The 20,658-nt window shown below is 47.9% G+C and overlaps 2 protein-coding genes and 1 long non-coding RNA gene across 16 annotated transcripts in view; 2 read left to right on the top strand and 1 right to left on the bottom strand.

The window, feature by feature from the left end:
* Positions 1-8,188, top strand: part of PARP6 (poly(ADP-ribose) polymerase family member 6) — a 28,152-nt gene extending 19,964 nt beyond the window's left edge. For 8 of the 11 annotated variants that reach the window (XM_025472262.3, XM_025472264.3, XM_049104351.1 and 5 more), the window contains 6 exons: positions 424-496; positions 1,204-1,273; positions 6,713-6,792; positions 7,188-7,251; positions 7,400-7,484; positions 7,828-8,188. In XM_025472262.3, the coding sequence (XP_025328047.1) occupies positions 424-496; positions 1,204-1,273; positions 6,713-6,792; positions 7,188-7,251; positions 7,400-7,484; positions 7,828-7,930 (475 nt within the window). In that variant the 3' untranslated portion in view covers positions 7,931-8,188. Of the gene's footprint in view, positions 1-423; positions 497-1,203; positions 1,274-6,712; positions 6,793-7,141; positions 7,252-7,399; positions 7,485-7,827 lie in introns of those variants that run through there. The other 3 variants (XR_007407395.1, XM_025472268.3, XM_025472269.3) reach the window with 3 other exon arrangements.
* On the bottom strand, positions 1,793-16,354 carry LOC112675647 (uncharacterized). The gene is made up of 2 exons (XR_003145973.3): positions 16,010-16,354; positions 1,793-2,004 (listed from the first exon to the last, which is right to left on the bottom strand). It is a non-coding gene; the product is annotated as an uncharacterized LOC112675647 (long non-coding RNA).
* The window catches only part of PKM (pyruvate kinase M1/2), a 26,641-nt gene continuing 20,526 nt past the window's right edge, over positions 14,544-20,658 (top strand). For 2 of the 4 annotated variants that reach the window (XM_025472272.3, XM_035708941.2), the window contains exon 1: positions 14,544-14,701. Coding sequence is in view for 2 of the 4 variants with exons in the window: in XM_025472270.3 (XP_025328055.1) it covers positions 16,458-16,507 (50 nt within the window). In the remaining 2 variants the exon portion in view is untranslated. Of the gene's footprint in view, positions 14,702-16,376; positions 16,508-20,658 lie in introns of those variants that run through there. The other 2 variants (XM_025472270.3, XM_025472271.3) reach the window with 1 other exon arrangement.

Below are 20,658 nucleotides of genomic sequence, written 5' to 3'. Positions count from 1 at the left end.
TTTGTGGGGAGAGAGAGAAAGTGAGAGAGATACTACGAAAGGAATGGTGGTACCCTTTTCTTAAAACAGACATGAAGTCAGGACTGGCTGCCGTATTTGGGATCAGTGATAAGCTTGTCAAGTGTGAGATGAATCTGCTTAACTTGAAGTATCGGGAAAATGGACAAATGAAAATACTGAACCAACATTTGGGGATTTAGGATGGGACTAGCTGAAGTACAGAAGAAAGGATGGGACTGAAAACTAAATGGAGGGTTAGCCACACATATTTTGCATGCCTGTGGCTATGTCCATGTGCATCACTAGGTGTATCTGCTCTATCATGGTGTCCTATGTGGGTGAGATTGGGTGGGAGTGGCAGTCTTGAAAGTGCTTCTGGGCACCTCAGACTTTGAGGAGACCTGTATTCTACCCTCCTTACAGTGGGTCCCACATTGAGAACTGGCATTCGATCCTGCGCAATGGGCTGGTCAATGCATCCTACACCAAACTGCAGGTGAGGCTGTGCCCCTTTCCCTTTCTCTCCACCCCCTCCCTGCCCTACTCAATTTTAGGGAAGGCTGCTCTAGAGTAGTCAACTGTTTTTGCTTCAGCATCCTCAAATCTAGCCTGCCGGGGGCTTCCCTAGGAAAGAGGTTGGAACTGTTTGTATAGCATGAATGTGGCTTTTGTATAATTGACCCCAGGCTGTGTTTTTTGGTGGTTTTGGGAATGGGATTGTAGCAATAAGCAGGAATATGAATTGCTGACTGCAGCCACTGTGATAAATTAACCTATTAAACAAAGTTTTTTTAATTTATGTGACTGTTCATTCAAAAAGTTGATAGAAAAGGCTTATTTCTTTGCCCTGTGAGACTCCAAGGAATGGTTATTGTTTCTCCTCTTGGCTACCTGTTCTATCATTCCCTTTTTGGAATCTGAATATGTACCAAGGCCTGGAGACAGGAGTATGGATTCTGAGGGACTGATTCAGTGGCTCTGCCACTCCTCACTTTCCAAGACCTCGGTTTCTAGTAGGGCAAAGGGGTTAACCTGCATCCACTTTTCAGCCAAGTAGCTTTTCAAGAATAAGTTCCTAGCGTTATCTGAATGAGTAAGAAGGTAATTGGAGGGACAGAGGGCTGGATAAGCCTTGTGGCTGCCTAATATACAGCCATGGGAGGGCCCAGGCTCATATTGCTCATCCTGGTGTTTCCCTGCAAGCTGCATGGAGCAGCCTATGGCAAAGGCATCTACCTGAGCCCCATCTCCAGTATTTCCTTTGGATACTCAGGTAAGAAACACTCTCTGGCCACCTTGACTCTATTTACATCGCATCCATTTTGTAAATACATAATCTATGCTATCTCCTCTTCCTTCATCATGGACACTTGGTCTGTGTCAGCTCTCTTCCCAGTCATAGACACATAGTCTGTCTTTTTCCCTCCTCCTACTAGAAATTTAGATTCTTTAGAAGGCAAGGCCAATTATCTCCCTTTCCCTTAGGTGGTCCTCTTCTCTATGGGGATGGTTTTATTCATTGTAGAGGCTTGGCTCTGAGATTAAGTTAGGGAATAACTGGGAGATTGGAACGAGGTTTTTCATAGACCACTTTCTGGTGTTAGCAGTAGCTTGTCATTATTATAGATAGTGTACGTACCCATGTGCATGTGAGTTGATATATGAATACACTTGAGGGTTTGAGTATCTTCCATTGGCTTACATGTCTGGGGACATTGTTCTCCTTGTCATCTACCTTTTAAAATATAAACTGTCTATAATTATATAATAATATTATAATAGTTACATTGGATGGAAGTGAAAGCCTTTTATTCCAAAGATAAGGCATGAATGAAGCCCATATTTTAGTCAGGAGATAAGTCCAGCTTTGTTCTGTTCAGAAAATGAATCTGACTCGAGGCTCTCAGTGTACCAGGTTCATGTCTTAGTTCTTTTTCAGTCTTCTTTTGTTTTTCTTATTCTGTATAGTCTTTGTATAAAGGATATCCACCGTATATTGTGTGTCTGACATACAAAGGGAACAGTGTTAGATTCTTTATAGATTATTTAGTATTCTCCAGTAATTATAACTGTCATAAAGGTAGGAAAACTTAGATCCAGAATCAGAACTAGAAGAGTCTCTAAATTTTAAACTACTCTAACAAATAACAAACCAAAAAACTCACCAAACCCAGATAGTTTTATAAGTGAGTCTTAAACCAAACCTTAACCAAACCAAACAAATTACTGTAGTCTTATACAAATTATCCAGAGAATTGAAAAAGAATTATGTCATAAAAGATCAGTAAATTTGACTTTATTAAAACTAAAAACTTGTGTTCGTCAGAAGACATCTTAAGAAAATGAAGTTATAAACCAGAAGACATTTAGCAACACACTTAACTACAAAAGATGAGTAATAAAAATGTATTTTTAAAATGCTTGAAAATCATTAAGAAAAAGACAATCCAATAGAAAAATAGGTGAATGAAATGAACAGGCATTTCACTGAAGAAATGACCAAAAAATATGAAAAGCTGCTCAACTGCTATTTTTTTTAAAAGGATTTTATTAATTATTCATGAGAGACACAGAGAGAGAGGCAGGTTCCCTGTGGGGAGCCTGATGCAGGACTTGATTTCAGGACCCCGGGAGCCGAAGGCAGATGCTGAGCCAAAGGCAGATGCTCAACCACTGAGCCACCCAGGCATCCCTGCTCAACCACTGTTAATCAAGGAAATAAAATCAAGACCAAGATGACTTAGTGTTTAGCACCCATGTAGATTGGCAAAAATTAAGAAATCTGGTAATACCTTTAATGATTCTAGAAGTTGTAGATCAGCAGGATTTCTTTCATTGTTTATGGGGTTATAAACTGGTACAGCCACTTTGGAAAACAACTTGGTGTTAAATTTTATAGAGCTAAAACATTTTATCCCAATGACCAGAATTTTTATTCCTGCCTACATACACCCAGGGGTGTACATGAATGTTCAAAGTAATACTGTTTGCAATAGCAAGTCTTGCAGATGACCCAAATGCTCATTATCAGATTAAGAAATAAATACATTTTAGTGTATTCTCAGAGTGGATTATTATTTAGCAATGAAAATGGATAAACAGTGGCTCTCAACTATGTGGAAAAATCTTAGTAATTAGTTGAGTTTAAAAAAGGCAAGTCCGGGCAGCCCTGGTGGCTCAGTGGTTTGGCGCTGCCTTCAGCCCAGGGCCTGATCCTGGAGACCCAGATCCAGTCCCACGTCAGGCTCCCTGCATGGAGCCTGCTTCTCCCTCTGCCTGTGTCTCTGCCTCTCTCTCTCTCTCTCTCTGTGTCTCTCATGAATAAATAAAATAAAATCTTTAAAAATGAATAAAAATTAAAAAAGTTAAAAAGGCAAGCCCAAGAGCACCTGGGTGGCTCAGTCTGTTGAGCATCCATCTCTTGGTTTTGGCTCAGGTCATGATCTCAGGGTTGTAAGATTGGAGCTCACTCACGTCAGGCTCTGCACTCTGAAATCTGCTTGTCCCTCCTCCCTCTGCTCCCCTCCCCCACCCCGAGCACATACTCACTTTCTTCCTCTCTCTCAAATAAATAGAATCTTTAAAAAAAAAAAAAAAAAAGCCCAGAAGACTACTGTATGATGTCTTTTTATATTGTTCAAAAGCATACAGAGTTAAACATTTAGGGGTGTATATGTGGGTATGTGTGATGAAACTAAAGAAATTTCAAGGTAGTGGTTACCTCCCAAGGAGAGGCAGATAGTTAGATATAAGTCACTAGTAATGTTTTGGTTCTTGGATTTAGTTTGTAGGTTGGGTCTATAGGTATAATAGATAATAAATAAATAAATGATAGTATGTCATGAACCAAACCTGGTGATGAATCTACACAGGGTAAGTGCCCAATAAATATTTATTGAATGTGTGCATTAATCTTACTCTATGTGCCTGAGGTGCAAAGTAGGGGTTGTGTTGGGGTAGTCTATTTGGCTTCTTTGTCCAGGTTTCTCAATTTTTATCTTTGTCCAAGCCTGAGCTTCCCTCATTAAGCTCTTATGTTCTGAGTAGTGAGATACTCCTGGTTTTTTTTTTTGTTTGTTTTTTTTGTTTTTTTTTTATTTACTTATGATAGTCACAGAGAGAGAGAGAGAGAGGCAGAGACATAGGCAGAGGGAGAAGCAGGCTCCATGCACCGGGAGCCCGACGTGGGATTCGATCCCGGGTCTCCAGGATTGCGCCCTGGGCCAAAGGCAGGCGCTAAACCGCTGCGCCACCCAGGGATCCCTACTCCTGGTTTTTGATGCCCGCGAAACTCTTGTTTCCTGTCTGTTCTCTCCCTATTCATTCCCTCTTTCCCCTCTCACTGACTTTTGTTTCCTACTAAGTACCTGAGTCCCTTTAGTTACCAAATGAAGCCAGGAATCTCTGTTGACTCCTTATCTTTATTTACTGATGACATAACAACATCCTATGACACCATCCCTTTCCCTCTTGCAAAGGTCCATTGATTATTCATATAAAATGGCATAGGATTTTACTCTTAATAGTTAGAGATCATCTCATCCAATCCTTTATTACTTTACAGATAGGAAAGCTCATACACAGAGAAGTTAAATGACTTTCTTAGGGTCACATAGCTAGGAGTAGTAGAGCTAGGATTGGAATCCAGGCCTCCTAACTTCTAGGCCAGTTTTCTTATCACTATATTGGACTGACTGGGTAGGCTTTACTTGAATGACTGCGTCTTTGAGGGCCCACAGATAAGTGAGAATCTCTAGAATGTGAGATGCATACAGATGTCCAGTTTATTGTAGTTACTACACTACGTTCTTAAAATGTTTCCATCTACCCTATTCTACTCTGGTTTTCTCTGTTCTTCTTCAGGGTATCCTTAGTTTTGTGGCATTCAGTGCCCTCTGGGAGCCAGTATGAATGGAGAACATCCATTTGGCTAGTGGAGCCTCTCCACTCCAATGACTTGGCCATTGTTTGCAGGTTATAATGAGGGCCAGTGAGAAAGGAGATGGTAAACATCTGTTTGTTTAGTTCTGTTTAGAGATTTCTGAAACATGAATACTTTGGATACAAAGCATCCAGGGATGATTCTAGCCACCATATTCTCAGGTTCTGGTCTTGACAAAAGATCATTGGGTCAAAATGGACAGAACAGTGTGCAACAGGATTGGGATGGGACAGGATTTGGATTATATCATAAATGCCATCTCTAAGATCAGCCATAGAAATCAGATTGTTCTTTCTTATCCTCTAGGGTAGAACTTGGGTGGGGATTTCACTCAGAATCTTGCACTGAAATACCCAAGATGAGGAGGTCATGATGTTTGGAATCAGAGCTAAACCTAGTTGAGGCTAATGGAGAAAGTAAACATAGAGGGGTGGTAAATGTCCTGTAGGAGGAAGAAATTAATTAGTTTAAGTCTTGCCCTGAGTTTTGTTTAGGCCATAATCTATCATGGGATTTTAGTGTAAGTGCATGACAAATTGACAGCCTGAGCAATGAGGAATGTCAGTCCATTCATCCCCACTGCTGCACCATGGCTATCATAAAACCAAGAATCGAAGCAAAGTGGGATTAGTGGTAGAAAGTTCCAGGGCGGAGTGTTGAGATAGGGGCCCCACTTATAGCCTATAATGATACCATCATTTTCCATCTTCATCCCTCTCCCTCTCCAACAGAAGGGGACACACACACACACACACACACACACACACACACACACTGTGCTAAGGCCAGGCCTGTGAGAAAGCTTAGTACAAAGACTATGTCCTAGTCGTCACAGGCCAAAAATGGAGTAGGAGCAGACAAGCACTGTTTTGTCTCTAAATAAGAAAAATCTAGAATGAGTCCATGAATGTTATAAACTGGGAGATAAGGATGGTGGAGGATTTATGGATTTAGGTAGGGGGGAACTGGCATCACTTCCTCAAGTCTGGGAGGACTTTCTGAAGGAAACAGGATGCTTAAGGTTGTTGCCATTATGGCTACTTGTGGAAAATTATTCATTACTTACCTGCTGTGATCTCTGCCTTATCTCTTAAGTGACTCTGGTTTATAGTTTGAGACTAGAGCAGATCTGACTTGCTCTGCTTGCTTCCTCTTCACTCATTTTGCTCAACCTGGCATTGATCCGAGGTGTTGATACCACGCTCCTGGGCCCCTCATTCCTGGCTCATTCCATGTGTTCCTCCCTTGTCTTAGAACCTTTAAGTGACTTTCTGATGTTCTCAGGATAAACTCCAGTTGTCTTAATACGGCCTGAAAGGCCTGCCTGATCTGATCGTAGCTCCATGCTTCCACATTGTCTGTTGCCACTCCCCTTCCACTGACTACGCTCCATACAAACTAAGGCACATTGCTTCCTTCCTCCAGGCCTTCCATGCCCTGTTACCCCTGCCAGAACACTTTCCCTGTCTTCATTTAACTAATTATTCCTAGCTATCACTGGGTAGCCTTCTTCAAACTGGTAGGGCAGGCTAGTTCCCCTCCTCTAGCCCCACATTGTTCTAGATTCTCCACATCACACCTCTTGCCATACCGTGTTGTAATTACTTGTTCTTTACCTCTAGTCTCCATCAGACTAAATTGTGTCAGGGCAGGTACCTTGTTTGTTTTATTCACTACATGTCTAGCTCAATGCCTGGCACATAGTATGCACTTTAGTAAATACTTGACTGAGGAATGGGTGAGTGAACTGAATTTGTTGTTCTGTGACAGGAATGGGAAAAGGACAGCACAGGATGCCCTCCAAGGATGAGCTGGTCCAGAGATACAACAGGATGAATACCATCCCACAGGTATTACTAGTTGGCACTGCTCTGGTGAGGCAGATCTCTTCCCCTGGGATAAGTTCAGGCTACATAGATGGATGGGGAAACACATGGTGGGGGAGGTGGGTAGTCTGAAGAATATTTGAAGAAATCAGATAGGTTCTAAGATGAACACATTTCCAGAGTCACACATAGTCTCGGTCATAAGTATGAAAGCAGGGACTGAGTTGAAAGTGACGTGAAAATGTAAAGATGGAAGCTATGGACTCATCCAGACTGATTATGGGAAAGCAAATTTGGAGGGTGGGGTGGCTGGGGATCCCCAGATATCCCTGACCTATGCCCCTAGCCATCAGCAGCTAACTGTCTTGTCTAGGGAGAGCCGTAACAGTCCACTTGGCTCTGCTCTCCTTCTCTTCCAGACCCGATCCATTCAGTCGAGGTTCCTGCAGAGTCGGAATCTAAACTGTATAGCACTTTGTGAAGGTGGGTAGCTCACCCAGTCCCTGTTTTTCTGTGTCCCCAACCTTATGATCCAGCTGAGGGTGGTGTTGAAGTATCACGTCTTCCCTCCCCTGCCTAGACTGTGTGACTTAAGCATTATATCTATAACTTCTGGCCTCCTTCTTCCCAGTGATTACATCTAAGGACCTCCAGAAGCATGGGAACATCTGGGTGTGCCCTGTGTCTGACCATGTCTGCACACGGTTCTTCTTTGTGTAAGTCTAGGAGTGTACCTAGGGGGTCGCTCTGAGAAATGAGGGTGGGGGTGTGATGCTGTGACTACTGGGAAAGTCTGTTTCTGTCATTCAAGACTTGTCCCTGGCTACCTGAGTGGAGCTGGCACTGGAACTTTCCCTGTGGATGATAGGGATGGGTATAGATCAAAGTCTGTTTAAAGGAAACCAGATAAGCTGAATCTTTTCTACTCAGAAGAGTAGTAGCAAGAAAGGGTTTGGCTTCTGGGATGGGATGGCCACACCTCCAAAAATAATTCCACTGGTTGACATTATTCTGGTATTGTTCTCCCTCTTATGCTCACACTTGCCCTATCTTTGGCAGATATGAGGATGGTCAGGTGGGCGATGCCAACATTAATACTCAGGACCCCAAGATACAGAAGGAAATCATGCGTGTGATCGGAACTCAGGTTTACACAAACTGAGGGGGCCCCAGCCCTCGTACCACCCCTGTTCCCCCAGGATCCATCTGCCCTCATACAAGGGCTCAGGAGCAGCGTGCGAGGCTGCCCTGAGGAATCAAGGGGCCGTTACCAAGGGGCAGGAAAAGGATAGAAGAGGCGGCCTTCATGGTGGAGACTGACCCAGGAACCACTCCACATTTGGATGGCCCAGAATGACTCCCTACTCCTGATTTTCCCAGTTGACTTCACCCTGTTTGTAAATAAAACAATAAAATGGAAGGTGCTGTGGACTGGATATGATCACTGTGGTCTGACTAGCCTTGGCCCAGCACCAGCCTCAAGCCCCCAAATGGGGTGTTGGGTGGGGAGAGTGGAATATCCTCAGGGTCAGAATGAATTACATTGAGTGGGGTCAAAGCCGAGTCCATCTAGTGTAGTATACTACAAATATGGCAACATTTTATCAATGGATGAAGAAGGGAAACTTACCAGTTATGCAGATGACACAAACTCAAGGATCTAGAATACCACTGATACCTGTTCCTCAAGATTTAAGGGCTGTTAAGCCCAAAGCAGCTCAGATTTCCTACTCTAAGGATCTCTCTCTGCTTTCTGCATTTAACCTAGCCACTCTTCCTGCTCTAAGTCTCAGGGGTTGGGCTTCTACTCTCTTCCTCCTCCCAGCTAATTTATTTAAGATAAGGGAGGTGAGGGGGAAATAGCTGACAGGTGCAGGAAGTTGGCTTGGTCTCTAATTTGACATGTAGAGAAATGCAGCCTCCCTTAATGAAACCAAGTCCAGATTCTCCAAGGAAAGATGGCTGTTTTGAGGAGACCTAATTATTTCAGTGAATTCGATCTCCCCGTTGAAATTCCCACCCAACCTACTGCTGGCCTTTCAGGCCTCATGTGCGTCTCATGTGCGTCTAACCCTAAGTTAGTTCTCTGACAAGTTGGACACTGCCAAATATTTTATGAAATATTAATGAAGAAAAACAGGACTATAAGCACAGAGAATGCAAAAAACATTAAGTAAGTTTGGCTTTTCAAGTTAGGGTTTTTATTCTGTTACAGCTTCTTGATTTACAACATCCACCTAACACCACCTGTTGTCTTTCATTACCTTCACCCTATTTTTTTTTTTTTTAAGATTTTGTTTGTTTATTTATTCATGAGCAACGGGGGGGAGAGAGAGGGCGGCAGAGACACAGGCCGAGGGAGAAGCAGGCTCCATGCAGGGAGCCTGACGTGGGACTCGATCCCAGGACCCCAGGATCACACCCTGGGCCAAAGGCAGGCACTTAATTGCTGAGCCACCCAGGGATCCCCCTCCTCACCCATTCTTAATCAAGACCGCTACACTCTGACTCTATAAGTCTCCTAAGGCTCTCTGTCCCATTCTGTTTTCAGGTCTAGGTGAAATACCCTTCCATTAAGTAAATGGCCCCATCAGGAAACCCACCCTGACTGAAGTTCTTGTCTCCTGGGAGGACCCTTGCAGCTCATCTGCATAGTATTAGAGATGGCTAACATTTTTTAGTTCTTACTGGGTAGGTGCCAGGCATTATACTAGTAAACACTTTAATAATTTGCTAACCCTTTGCCACTGTTGTAAGCACTGTACGTGTATGGACTAATATAATTTACACAAGCCTATGATATAGGGGCCATCATTCCCATTTTGTAGGTGAGAAAACAGAGGCCCAGAGGATAATTGATTTGCTCATATTCCACAGCTAGTGACTGACAGTTGACCTAACTCCAGAACTCTTCTAGCTCTAGGCTAGATAGCCTTTCAAACTTTGCAAATAACTTTTTCATTTAGTCCTGATAATAAAGATGAAAGATAGGTTTTCTTTAGGGATCTTAAATAACGTGTCTAAGGTTGCATAGCTGGTTAGTGGCAGTGCTTGGTTTTTAACCAGAACTGCCCAACTCCAGAACCTGAGCTCTTAGCTATTGTTTTAATTCCCCAGAGGGTCTCATACTGCTCCCACGGGTGTTCCAGCACTCAGCCTAGGTCCTTGGCCAGTCCAGTGGTGTGGCAACATTTTTGCTCAATTTTCAGAAATTGTTAATGGACTGTTCTCCGTTATAAGCATTTCTTATAATTTATCAGTGGTATCTGCTTTAGCAAGCACTAACAAATGACAGAAAGAGAAGTAATGCACAGATAGTATATATGACCAGAAAACACTCAAATATCTGAGCTAGTCCCATGGATGTCACCTTTTTTTTTTTTTTAAACGGCATATAAGGGATCCCTGGGTGGCGCAGCGGTTTGGCGCCTGCCTTTGGCCCAGGGCGCGATCCTGGAGACCCGGGATCAAATCCCACGTCGGGCTCCCGGTGCATGGAGCCTGCTTCTCCCTCTGCCTGTGTCTCTGCCTCATTCTCTCTCTCTCTCTGTGACTATCACAAATAAATAAAAATTTAAAAAAAAATAAAAATAAAAATAAACGGCATATAACATTATTATGCCAATAAAACTGTAATGACCTTAAATACACCTTTTTATAGTGTTCCACATAAAAGCAACAGGACTCAGAATCTGAGAAGTTTGAAAGCCATACATAATCATCTGAAAAACTTAAAAAACCTATATGGTATAAAACAAATCTAATAAAAACCTATGGCACTTCTCTAAGAACAGTGCCTTCATTGCCAGGAACTTGCAGGCTGCTGCCCTGGGTTTCTGAGTAGGGATCCTCCCACAGCCTGCAGGAGGAGTAGATCGTGTCTTTCTCTGGTCCAGGCCTGCAGTACCAGAGAGGAGGGGCCTGTGAAAGCCAGGTCTGAACAAAACATCATCCTTCACAGCGGCCGAGGCTAGTACAAACACTGCACACCGAAGTGGACAGTTGGCCTATCTTTCACATAGTCCTGGGCTCGAGCAGCCTTACTTCATTTAGGCCTGGACATGCTTAGTCAGGGCTAGGGCCGGGGAAAGAGCTATCTTCCTCAGTTAGTTCCAGGTGGAGAGTAAATGGCTAGGATTTCTGGATTGAGAACTCTAAAACTCCTGGAGTTTAACTTTCCTCTTCCTTCTCCTGGTAATTTTCCATACAGGCAGGGTGTGGTCCTGACTTAGTTTGTGGTAAGGATGTGGCCATCCATAGGGGAGGAGCCTTCTGCTTGGTTCTTCCTTTGATTCTGGCCAGTGGGCAGAGGCAGAGCCTGGTGCTGAGTCATAACTGAGTTACTTAACAGCTTCTCACAGGATGGATTCTGACATGGAGGTTTGGAAGATGTCTCAGCTTGGACCACCTTGGGAGTGGTGGGGAGGAAGCCTTGTGGCTCACACAACCCCCCCAGAGTACCCCTCCCCAGAAGGGGGGGGACTAAAAGTTGGCTCCAGTTCATCTGTAGGGGCATCATTCTCTTAGGAATATAGGACATTCCACAGAGATTTCAGAACACCCCCCTACTCCCCCCCTCCCCCCCCGCGGGGCCAGCGATGCCATCCTTTAGGTTAAAGCATTACCTACAAAAATATTTTATCTAGGAGAGAGACCAAAGTCTCCTTAGTCCTATCTGTCCTTTCTAGGCTAAGTGGGTCAGGTTATGTGGATGCCAGTGAGCACGGAGATGAAGACTGGAGGTATGGTGACAAGGGAAACACAGAATTTGACTGAATGCATCAGGAGGCATTCCTGGGGAAGGGGGCCCTTGGTCCATTGTTCACCGCTGCCTTTCTTGGTCTTCCAAATCTTGGTTACTTTCTGGGGCCAGGGTCTGGTTATGATCCCACTTGGTCTTAGTGAGCTCAGCTGTGGCTACACTTGGAGGGAGAAAGGAGAGAGAACCTGGCCTCCCTGGGACTGGCATGGTGGATAGGATGAAAGTACTCTGGGGAGGTTTTGTCCTGTGAGCCCTACAGTCATGGGCTAGAGAAAGCTTGCAGTGGGTCACGTAGGCTGACAGGGTCACCCTGGCTGAGGCAATACTTCCACTGGAATGAAGGACTCCTCAAGCTTCCCTCTTGCTTCTGAATGCTGATGAGGCATTTCCTCAGGAGGGGGGAACTAGATACACAGTTGCATTCAGGAAACATTCTTTACAGTTGTTATCCTCTGGAATGGCCTTCCCATACCCATCTCCTAATCAACCCTCCATGTCTCTTCCTACATGAAACCCTCCCCTTCCCACACAGACAGCTTGTTCTCTCATTATCCCTAATTCGAAAAGCTCAACTTTCTCTTCCTTCCAGAATTTTTCTGTGGGGGAACTCTGGAATTGAGATTTTGTGCCACCCTGGTAAGCCCAAAGAGCTCTTGGGAATCTGAAGGAAGGCATAGAAGTAAATTAAGTCCACTTGGTCTGGCTCTGGAGAGGGCATATAAAGTCTAAAGTGATAAGCACTTCTGCTTTAAATCTGATGCTCGGGGCCAGTGGGCTGCCCTGGAAATCCGTACTGGCCCACGAGAGAAATAACACTGCCATTTCAGGCAGAAGCCTAGAGGTCATGTAACGATAAAGCCTGTAAACCTCATCCTCTTCACCAGGGCCAAAGTTTGTCTTTGGACCCCAGGGGTTTGGGTCCGGTACCATTTGCTGACACACTTATCCCACCAGGGACTCCAAATGACCTTGGAGTATTAGACCATTTAATCCCAGGTTTTGTGGTTCTGTGGCCATGAATCCAAACCTAGCAATCTGCACCCTCACTCTTAACCCCAGTCCAGTGAATCTAGCACCTCCTCATCCCATCCTGCCAGGTCAGAGAGCATAGTGGAAGGACTGGCTCTGGGGAGGAGCTTCGTGGGGGCGGGGGTGTTCTGTATTCTGCAGCATTGCCCCAGGTTCGCATAGCCTCCTGGATACTTGTTGAGGGGTCAAAGGAGTGGGGATTCAGGATGACCAGGAGAAGTTACTTGAATTCAGAAGATGTTCTGGCACTAGTTATGAGGACCGTCCTCCACAAGATCAATTCCCAAAAAAGAGGAAGCCTGCCGGGCACCATGCAGTACTCACTCACACACATCATCTGATCAAATTCCATCCTATGAAGCAGGGATGGTCTTCAATTTACTTTTAAGGAGCTAGGCTCTTACACATTAAATTACAGGATATGGTCATAGAACTAGTGGGTAGAATTGGAACTAAGATAAGATGGAATCCGAACTTTCTTAAATATGCTTTTCAGAAAAACAATGACAATCACCTTAAACTCCTCCATGTGGGATCCCTGGGTGGCGCAGCGGTTTGGCGCCTGCCTTTGGCCCAGGGCGTGATCCCGGAGACCCGGGATCGAATCCCACATCGGGCTTCCGGTGCATGGAGCCTGCTTCTCCCTCTGCCTGTGTCTCTGCCTCCCTCTCTCTCTCTCTCTCTCTGTAACTATCATAAATAAATAAAAAAATTAAAAAAAAATATAAAAAAAAAGAAATAAACTCCTCCATGTGACAGATTTTCACTATGCATTTCTGTGTAAGGATATACTGGGTTAGTCTCTGCTAGAGTTTCATGGATGACATTTTTTATGACTCTCCAGTTTAATGCGTGTGCATTTCAATCTTGGGACTATGTCCAGACTTAGAACTTTAAAATGCAATGTTGTCCAGCACTGGCCAGATGACTGACACCCCCACCTGCCAGTATTTTTCCTTCATCTTTAGCTCAGGGCCAACCAACGTCCTATCTACAACCAAGGGGACCAGAAAAGGCTTCCAGAAGAAAACTGAAGGATTCTATCACAAACAAACTTACTTTTAGGCTGTCCCTTTCTGTTCCTGGCTTATCTGAACTTCTGAACTAACAGAGAAGCAGAATGAAAGGCCTGTGATTCAGCTGCAAGCCAAGTGCCTGCTCGAGCAGGTCACACAAATTGGTATCATCTTCCAAGAAAGGACAAGACCCTAAGAGAGCAGTCATGATTTTTAACGAGGCGACATTGTTGTTCTCAAGAGGCAGGAGTTAGCTGCCGTATCCTTGATAACTGCTGACATCCCTGGCTGTTTACCAATCACCGGGGAAATCGGAAAATACCTTGGAGAAAAATAGAAAAGCTCCAACGATATTGATCGAAAACCATGAGATTGAAAACAAAAGGGCTGATTCCTGCAGACTATCTGCCGTAACGTTCCACATCTCGCTCCTGATGGGTCAGCCGTGCACTACTACGAGCACCTTCCATTCGCTTTCCATCGTCTCGGGCGCGCTCCGCGGGGCTGCAGCCCCGACCGGTCCTCCCTTGTGGCCTCGCCCCCCCGCGGCAGGCCCTCTCCGCCCTCCCGAGCTCTCCCCGAGCTCTTCCGCCGGCGACCTCCGGCCCTCCCCACCTCCCGCCCCCACCTCGGCTCCCGGGCTTCCCGGGCGAGCGCTCGAGCTGCGCGCCGCGGCGGGGCCCCCGCGGGCTGGGGGCTCGGGGGCTCGGGCTGGGGGCGGGGCTCGGGAGGGCCGGGGGCGGGGCCTGCCGCTCGCCACTTCCCCATTGGCGGGCGGCGGGCGGCGGGCGGCGGGCGCGGCGCGGCCTCCGAGTGCCGTGTCCTTCCGCGCGGCATGTAGTCCCCCGGAGGGCACCGTGACGCCGCGCCCGGCCCGCCGCGCTTCCTCCCGACGACGAGCGGCCCGGCGAGGACGCAGGGGGCGGGGCCCGGCCAGCCGGGAGCCGGGATTGGGCGCAGGGCGGGACGGCGGAGGGATTGCGGCGGCCGCGGCGGGATAACCTCGGGGCCCCGGGGCCGCCCCCCGCACAGCAGCGCCGCGTCGCCAGCGTCCGCAGCCCCTGCACCGCCCGCACCGCCTGCACCGCCCGCACCGCAGCGCAGCTCGAGCCGGACCGCGCCGGAGGTGAGCGGGGCCGCGGCCGCGCCGGGCGTCCCCCCGGGCTCCCGGGCATCCTGCTCGGGGGCGGGGTGGGCTGGCGCCTCGCCCTGCCCTGCCCTGCCCTTCAGAGCCCCCGCGTCCTCCCGCGCCGGCCTCCCCCGCCCCGGGGCGCGCTCCCTTCTGGCCTCGCCGCCGCCGCCTGGATCCGCTCGCATCACCGCCTTCCTTGCGGCAAACCCTCCTCCCCGGGCTCCCTCCTGCCCTCCGAGCCCCGCTCGCCCCCGCCCGGGGCCCCCTCCTCGCGATGCTGCCCCGGCGCCTCCCCGCGCCGCGTGCTCCTCCCGCGCCCCCGCCCCTCCCCCACCGCGCTGGGGCCGCCCCTCCCCCTCCCCCGCCCGGTCACGTCCGCTCCTCCGCATCCCTGTCCTCCGCGCCCTGATTCGCCGCGCCCGCGGCCTCGCCCCTCCCCTCGGGGCTGGGCTCGTCCGCCGGCGCCCCCCGCCCCGCCCCCCGGTGCCCGCGGAGGCGCAGGGGCCCGTCGGGGGCGCAGCCCGGGGCCCCCTCCCCGCCCTCCCCGCCCGGGGACCTGCGCAGCCTCCGCCTCGGGGCACCGAGGGAGCGGGTGGGAGCGGGTTAGGGGCGCAGGGGAAGCACGGGGAGCGCTTGGCGCCACGGTCCGCCTCCACTGGGTGCAGCCGGTGCTGCTCTGGGGCGGGGGGCTCGGGAGGATCAGGGCGCCGCGGGACGGGCTGCGGCGCCGGAGCCCTGGGCGGGGGCCGCGCGCTCTGGGTTCGAAGCCGGGAAGGACCTTCCGCTGTGAAGGTCATTGAAGAGCCCAGGGGAACGGCGTTGCGTTCCTCCGCTTTTTATCCGTGTTCTTCAAACCCAAGGCGCGGATCCTCTCCCGTGCACGTGAGTCCGAGCTGATGAAGGTCCGGGCACGATGCACAGAGAAGTTAACAGGCTTTTAGAATCGAATTTGGCTCATTAGCATACAGCAATGGTGCAGGGGGTCCCCGTGTGTAACAGTAACCTCTTCGCTCCTGACTGTTGAAGGACGGGTTACTATTCACACTGGGCGCAGTGTCTCCTGTCTAGTGAGGAAATGTCCAGAAGAAATGACTCCGGATGTGTTCCTCGGTCCCTGAGCACAATTACATAAACTGCTTCAGCACAAGGGCTCATCTTCTCCTTGCCATCCCCAAACACATACTCCTAGTTAATCTTGGGATTAACTCCTAAGTCAGGGTTTCTAAATACTAGACATCTCCTGGAAACCAATCCCCTAAGGGATCCTGGTGCAGTGATTACAAAGTAACTAATAAAGGTTACCTTGCAGCTCCCCATTCGGCTACCGGGGCTCTTTGGTCTCCTGAGGTTAGTAGACAAAGGAAGGCCAGGAGGGTCGGAATTCTGGCAGTTGGTGTTGGGCTGTAGGACTAGAAACAGACCTGCAGCCCCCACGCTGCACTCTTCCCCCGCTGTCCCCACCTGCTCCGGGTGGTGTTCTAGAATTTGCTCAGCCAAGTGGTCAGCGTGAGGTTGGGATAGGAGGCAAGGACAGTGTGGCCTCCTGTTGGTAGTACTGAGGGTGCGGCCACTCCCTGGGGTACAGAGGATATCCTAGGTCAGGACTCCTGCTCTGAGGCATTGTGAGCAAATAATTTAATCTCTTGATGCCTGAAGATGCTGTTGGGAAATGCAGTGGGGCTGTCCTGAGGGGAAGGGTATGTAGCCCATCACCAGGTTTGTGGATGAGTGGGGAGGCCTCTGGGGGAAGATGACTCAACCTTTCAACCTCTCTGCTTTTGAGAGAATTCTCTTTGTTGGGTGAGTGGGAAACTGCATTGTGGTCTTCACAGGTTTAAAAAGTCCCTTCTCTTCATTTAGTGAGTCAAATAGTGAAACACGCATTTTCCCCAGTTAAGTGAAAAGTGGTTGTCCAGGTTGTCCCGGCTCTCTGTACTCCCCTAAGAGCTTAGGTGCAGCGTGACACAGGCCTGTGCCCAAGTAACGTAGTCTATGCACCTGCATTCCTGAGACTTCCCCAGGGGACACGGCAGTCCTTTGTGGGAGGGGGGCCTGTTATGGTTATGAATAATGATGACTGAAAGAATGTCCTTGAACTCACCTCTGACTTGAGTCAAAATAGATGGACATTAGTCTCTTCCAGTCTTAGTTTAGCTGCTCTCATTCTAAGCACTGCGTTAGGAGTAAATAATTTTGATGTTGAATTCATAGTTTAACAGCATTTTTGGGTGTCTAATAATTTGCCAGTGACCTGGCCAATTTGGTAGGGGGGACTCCAGACAGAACTGGGACCTTGTACAAGTTGTTTCTGTGCCTTGGATGTTGTGACATTAATGGGGTGGGGGGTGTCACGGGAAAAGCCATTTTATTTCTTAAAGCTGTGTGTTTCTTAATGTTGAGGCAGTGGAAGAAATGAGGAAATGACTGTGAGCTAGGAAAAACCCAACTCTTGCATTATCAACTCACACTACCCTGGTTCTAATTTATGTTGCTTCAGCTTGTATGAAGGCATGTCAGGATGTGTTATTTTGGCCAAGAGCTAAGACTGAGCTCAAGGTAGGGGAAAATGACTCATTTGACATTTTATTTCTGAATCATTCCAAACGTCTACAGTCAAATCTCAGTTAGGTGGTACCCCACAAGGATGAGTCGCCCGTTTGAGCAAAGTTTTCTTGCAGCCTTGTTGAGGACGTTGGGAGATGTAGAAGTGGTTTACTCGGTGGGAGATCCTGTAGGAGGGGAGCCTGGCTGGCTCAGCCAGTAGAAAGGGCGACTCTTGATCTTGGGGTCGGGAGTTTCAGCCTCATGTTGGGTACAGAGATTACTTTAAAAAAGAAACATTTTTTAAAAGTTCTCCAGGACTGTGAGTCATCACTTTAAACCTCAGTTCTGGTCCAGCTAGGACTAGAGCTAAAGGAAGAGCGTTCTTAATGCGAGCATGCTCTGGGAACTTGGGTTTTTCACCACGAGCCCGTCTCAGACTAGACCAATGAATAGTCTGCTTGTTTGGGGCTTTGTTAAGGAAGCTGTTTGGGGGAAGGTGAGCCAGGGTGGCTAGTGGATGGGGGTGTGCAACATCTGGTGGGCCTCTCTCTCGGCCTCCCGGTGTGACTGCTCAGCTCAGGGGAGGGGGTGTTGGCAGAGCCACCGAGTGGTGTGGCGCCCGCCCCTGCAGCGGTCTGTGCGGTTCTGCACGTAGGAAGGAGGGCCTGCAGGAAGGAGGGCCAGCCGGGCTGCAGTACCTCCGGCGGCCTCTGAGACTTACCTCCCCCACTTCTGTCCATAGCAAAGCTTCTGGGGAGCTCTAAGCCTCTCTTCCCTGACGCCAGCAAGCTATGTTTGGAAGTTAGGCAGGGGCCGTGGTGGGGGAGATGCCAAGCCAAGCTGTGACAGTGCCAGCTTAGCTGATATAGTTCGAAAAGGTCTCTGGAAAGGCGCCCATTCCTTCCGAGCCTTTGAAGTCGACCTACAGCTAGTACTTCTTTAACTTCAGGTAATTAGTGTCTTCCGTGTTTCCAGCGACGAGGGCAAAAGAATTAACCCGGTCAGTGAATCAGTCACGGTATAGGAGACAAAACCACGGGCAACTTGAAGGAGCCCTGGGAGTTTTAATCTCGTTAGAGGTAGGGAAGTAGAGGCTTTTGATAACTGGTATCTCTCTTTTGTTATGACATTAGAAAACAGGTTAATGTCCCCTATCCAGAGGGTCTACATTTTAAAGCTCTGACAATATTGAATGCTGGCAGAAGTGTTAGAGGGCAAGAACTCACATTGCTGGATGGTTGTAAATGGATATAACCTCGTTAGAGCCCTTCAGCAATATTTAGCAAAATAGAAAATAAACATACCCTGTGACTTAGGAATTTCATTTCTGGATATATATAGAAGCTCACACTTGCACATAGAGCCGTGTACCAGGAGAATTGTTGATTGCATTGAATAATAGGGGGAAAATTGATTGGGTTGCCAACCAGTAAGGGAATGCATAAATAACCGATGTAGTCGTGCAGCGGATCGGCATAGTCGTTCGTATGAATTAACTAGATCTATGTACCCGCAGGATAGATCTTACATGTGCTGAAAAAAAGCAAGATGTTTATTTGTACAGTATTGTACTGAGGGCATTTTAGAAAAACGGTGTCATAGGGATCAGTATAGATATAGATGCTTAAATGGATTAGAAGGATACAAAATTCCTGACAGTGGCTGGGTGTCAAAGTTCGTCGAAAGGTTGGAGGGCCCTGGGGATGGAGGGAAAATAAACTACAAAATTGTAATGGTTAAGAAAAAAAAGTCTACAGGAATTCTGGCTAAATGTTAGTAGTCAGTTCTGGGCGGTAGAAATACGGATGTTAATATTCCTTTTTTTTTTTTCTTCAGTTAAAAATAAAGCAAAATAGAAGCAGATCTGTGAAAGTCACTTTAGGAAGACCAGTTGTACTAACTAGGTCAGTGTTCTTGGAGAGCTGGGACTGCCCTTCCTCCTTTCATCCTCCCCTTCTCTCCCTCCAGCTATGGTGCAGGACAACCCCTCCTTTAAATGCTGAGCTAGAACACCTCACTTTGCGGAGGCTGTCACCCATCCTGGTTGTGTATCGGACTTTGAAGGGCCCTAACCTAGAGTCCCAGGTCCCTTACTGCTTCCAAACTATGCATATCATGCCCTAAAACACTGCCTCACTATTTTAGGCCTAGTAAGGAGGCGTGGTAACACAGGACAACAACAGTTTCCTCCAAACTTCCTTCTTCAGGCTGAAACCACTTCTCTGCTTTGAGCTTCTGTGGTCAAACAAGGACATCTGAGGTTTCTCTGACTTGGGACTTCCTGCTCTGGAGTGGAGTGGTTCTTTGGAGGCTGGGCCCGTGTTGTATCTACTTTTGTGCCCTAATCCCACTTTGAAATATGACTTGAGACTCCTGCTTGTAAAGCCACGTCCCTGAATAAATAAAAGCAAGGGAATTTTACTTGAACCTGCAAGTGGGCTCATTTTGTTTCCTGTAAGCAGGTGAGCTAGACTTTGCTGTCTGCTAGGGAGCATGCTGAGGGTTGGAACCTCAGCTCCCTCCTCCGTATCTCACTCCATATATAAATGCACAATATCATTACTCCAACTGTTTATCAGGGCAAACAGTCATTCGGTGCAGACCTTACTAGGTTCTGTGGGTGGCCTGGCACCTGTTTTGATCGTGTTGTCAGATTGGGGTCAGTCTTGGGAATTGGGAATTCTATTGCTCCATCATCTAGGAACTCTCTAGAGAGCACACTGGCCCGAACGCCTTGTCTGTTCTGAAGATTAGAGGCCTGAAAGGCCTTCATCATGCTAGCTTGGAGACTTGGAGGTGTAGGTAGCATATTGATGACAGAGCCAGGACCACAGTTGTGGGCATCAGGTGCCATCATCGTTGGGTTACTCTGTGTGGCGAGGTCAGCGTCAGAGGAAACTTGGTGCGGAGAGCCCTGGCTGGTTAAAAATTGGCTTGTGTGCATACAGCTCACGGGCCAGGCTGGTTTACTAGGGCAGAATGATTTGGGCCTTTGTGAAAGAATCAGTGGAGTGAAGCGTGAATCTTTCCCGGCACAAACTTGCCAACAGTACTGGCCCTAAGAAGTGGCACGTCGTATCTTTTATGTGATTCCCTCCCACTGTGGTTTCTGGAGCGTGGCCGAAGACCTGTGTCTGGCACAAAGGAAACTATAGTTTTGGAGAACCAGGAGCTGCTTAAGATGAGAAAGGAAAGGTGGGCCGGGGACCTGGGGAGCTCAGGTGTGACCGTGCCCACCCCATCCCCTTGGCCTGGTAGGGCTTCTCACGGTGTCTCCTTTCTCACAGAGGAGAAATGGCTCTGAGGAAGATGTTACTGCAGGGGCTCAGGCTCAAGAATAAGGTTGCCGTACCTGGGCATGGCATTTGCCACCATCAGTGGATACGCCGGGCTTCTACTGTAGGCTG

The sequence above is a fragment of the Canis lupus genome, chromosome 30 (genome assembly GCF_003254725.2).
Source record: "Canis lupus dingo isolate Sandy chromosome 30, ASM325472v2, whole genome shotgun sequence".
Taxonomy (NCBI): Eukaryota; Metazoa; Chordata; class Mammalia; order Carnivora; family Canidae; genus Canis; species Canis lupus.
Note: the sequence above shows the minus strand (reverse complement) of the source record. Positions and strands in the feature narration are given on the sequence as shown.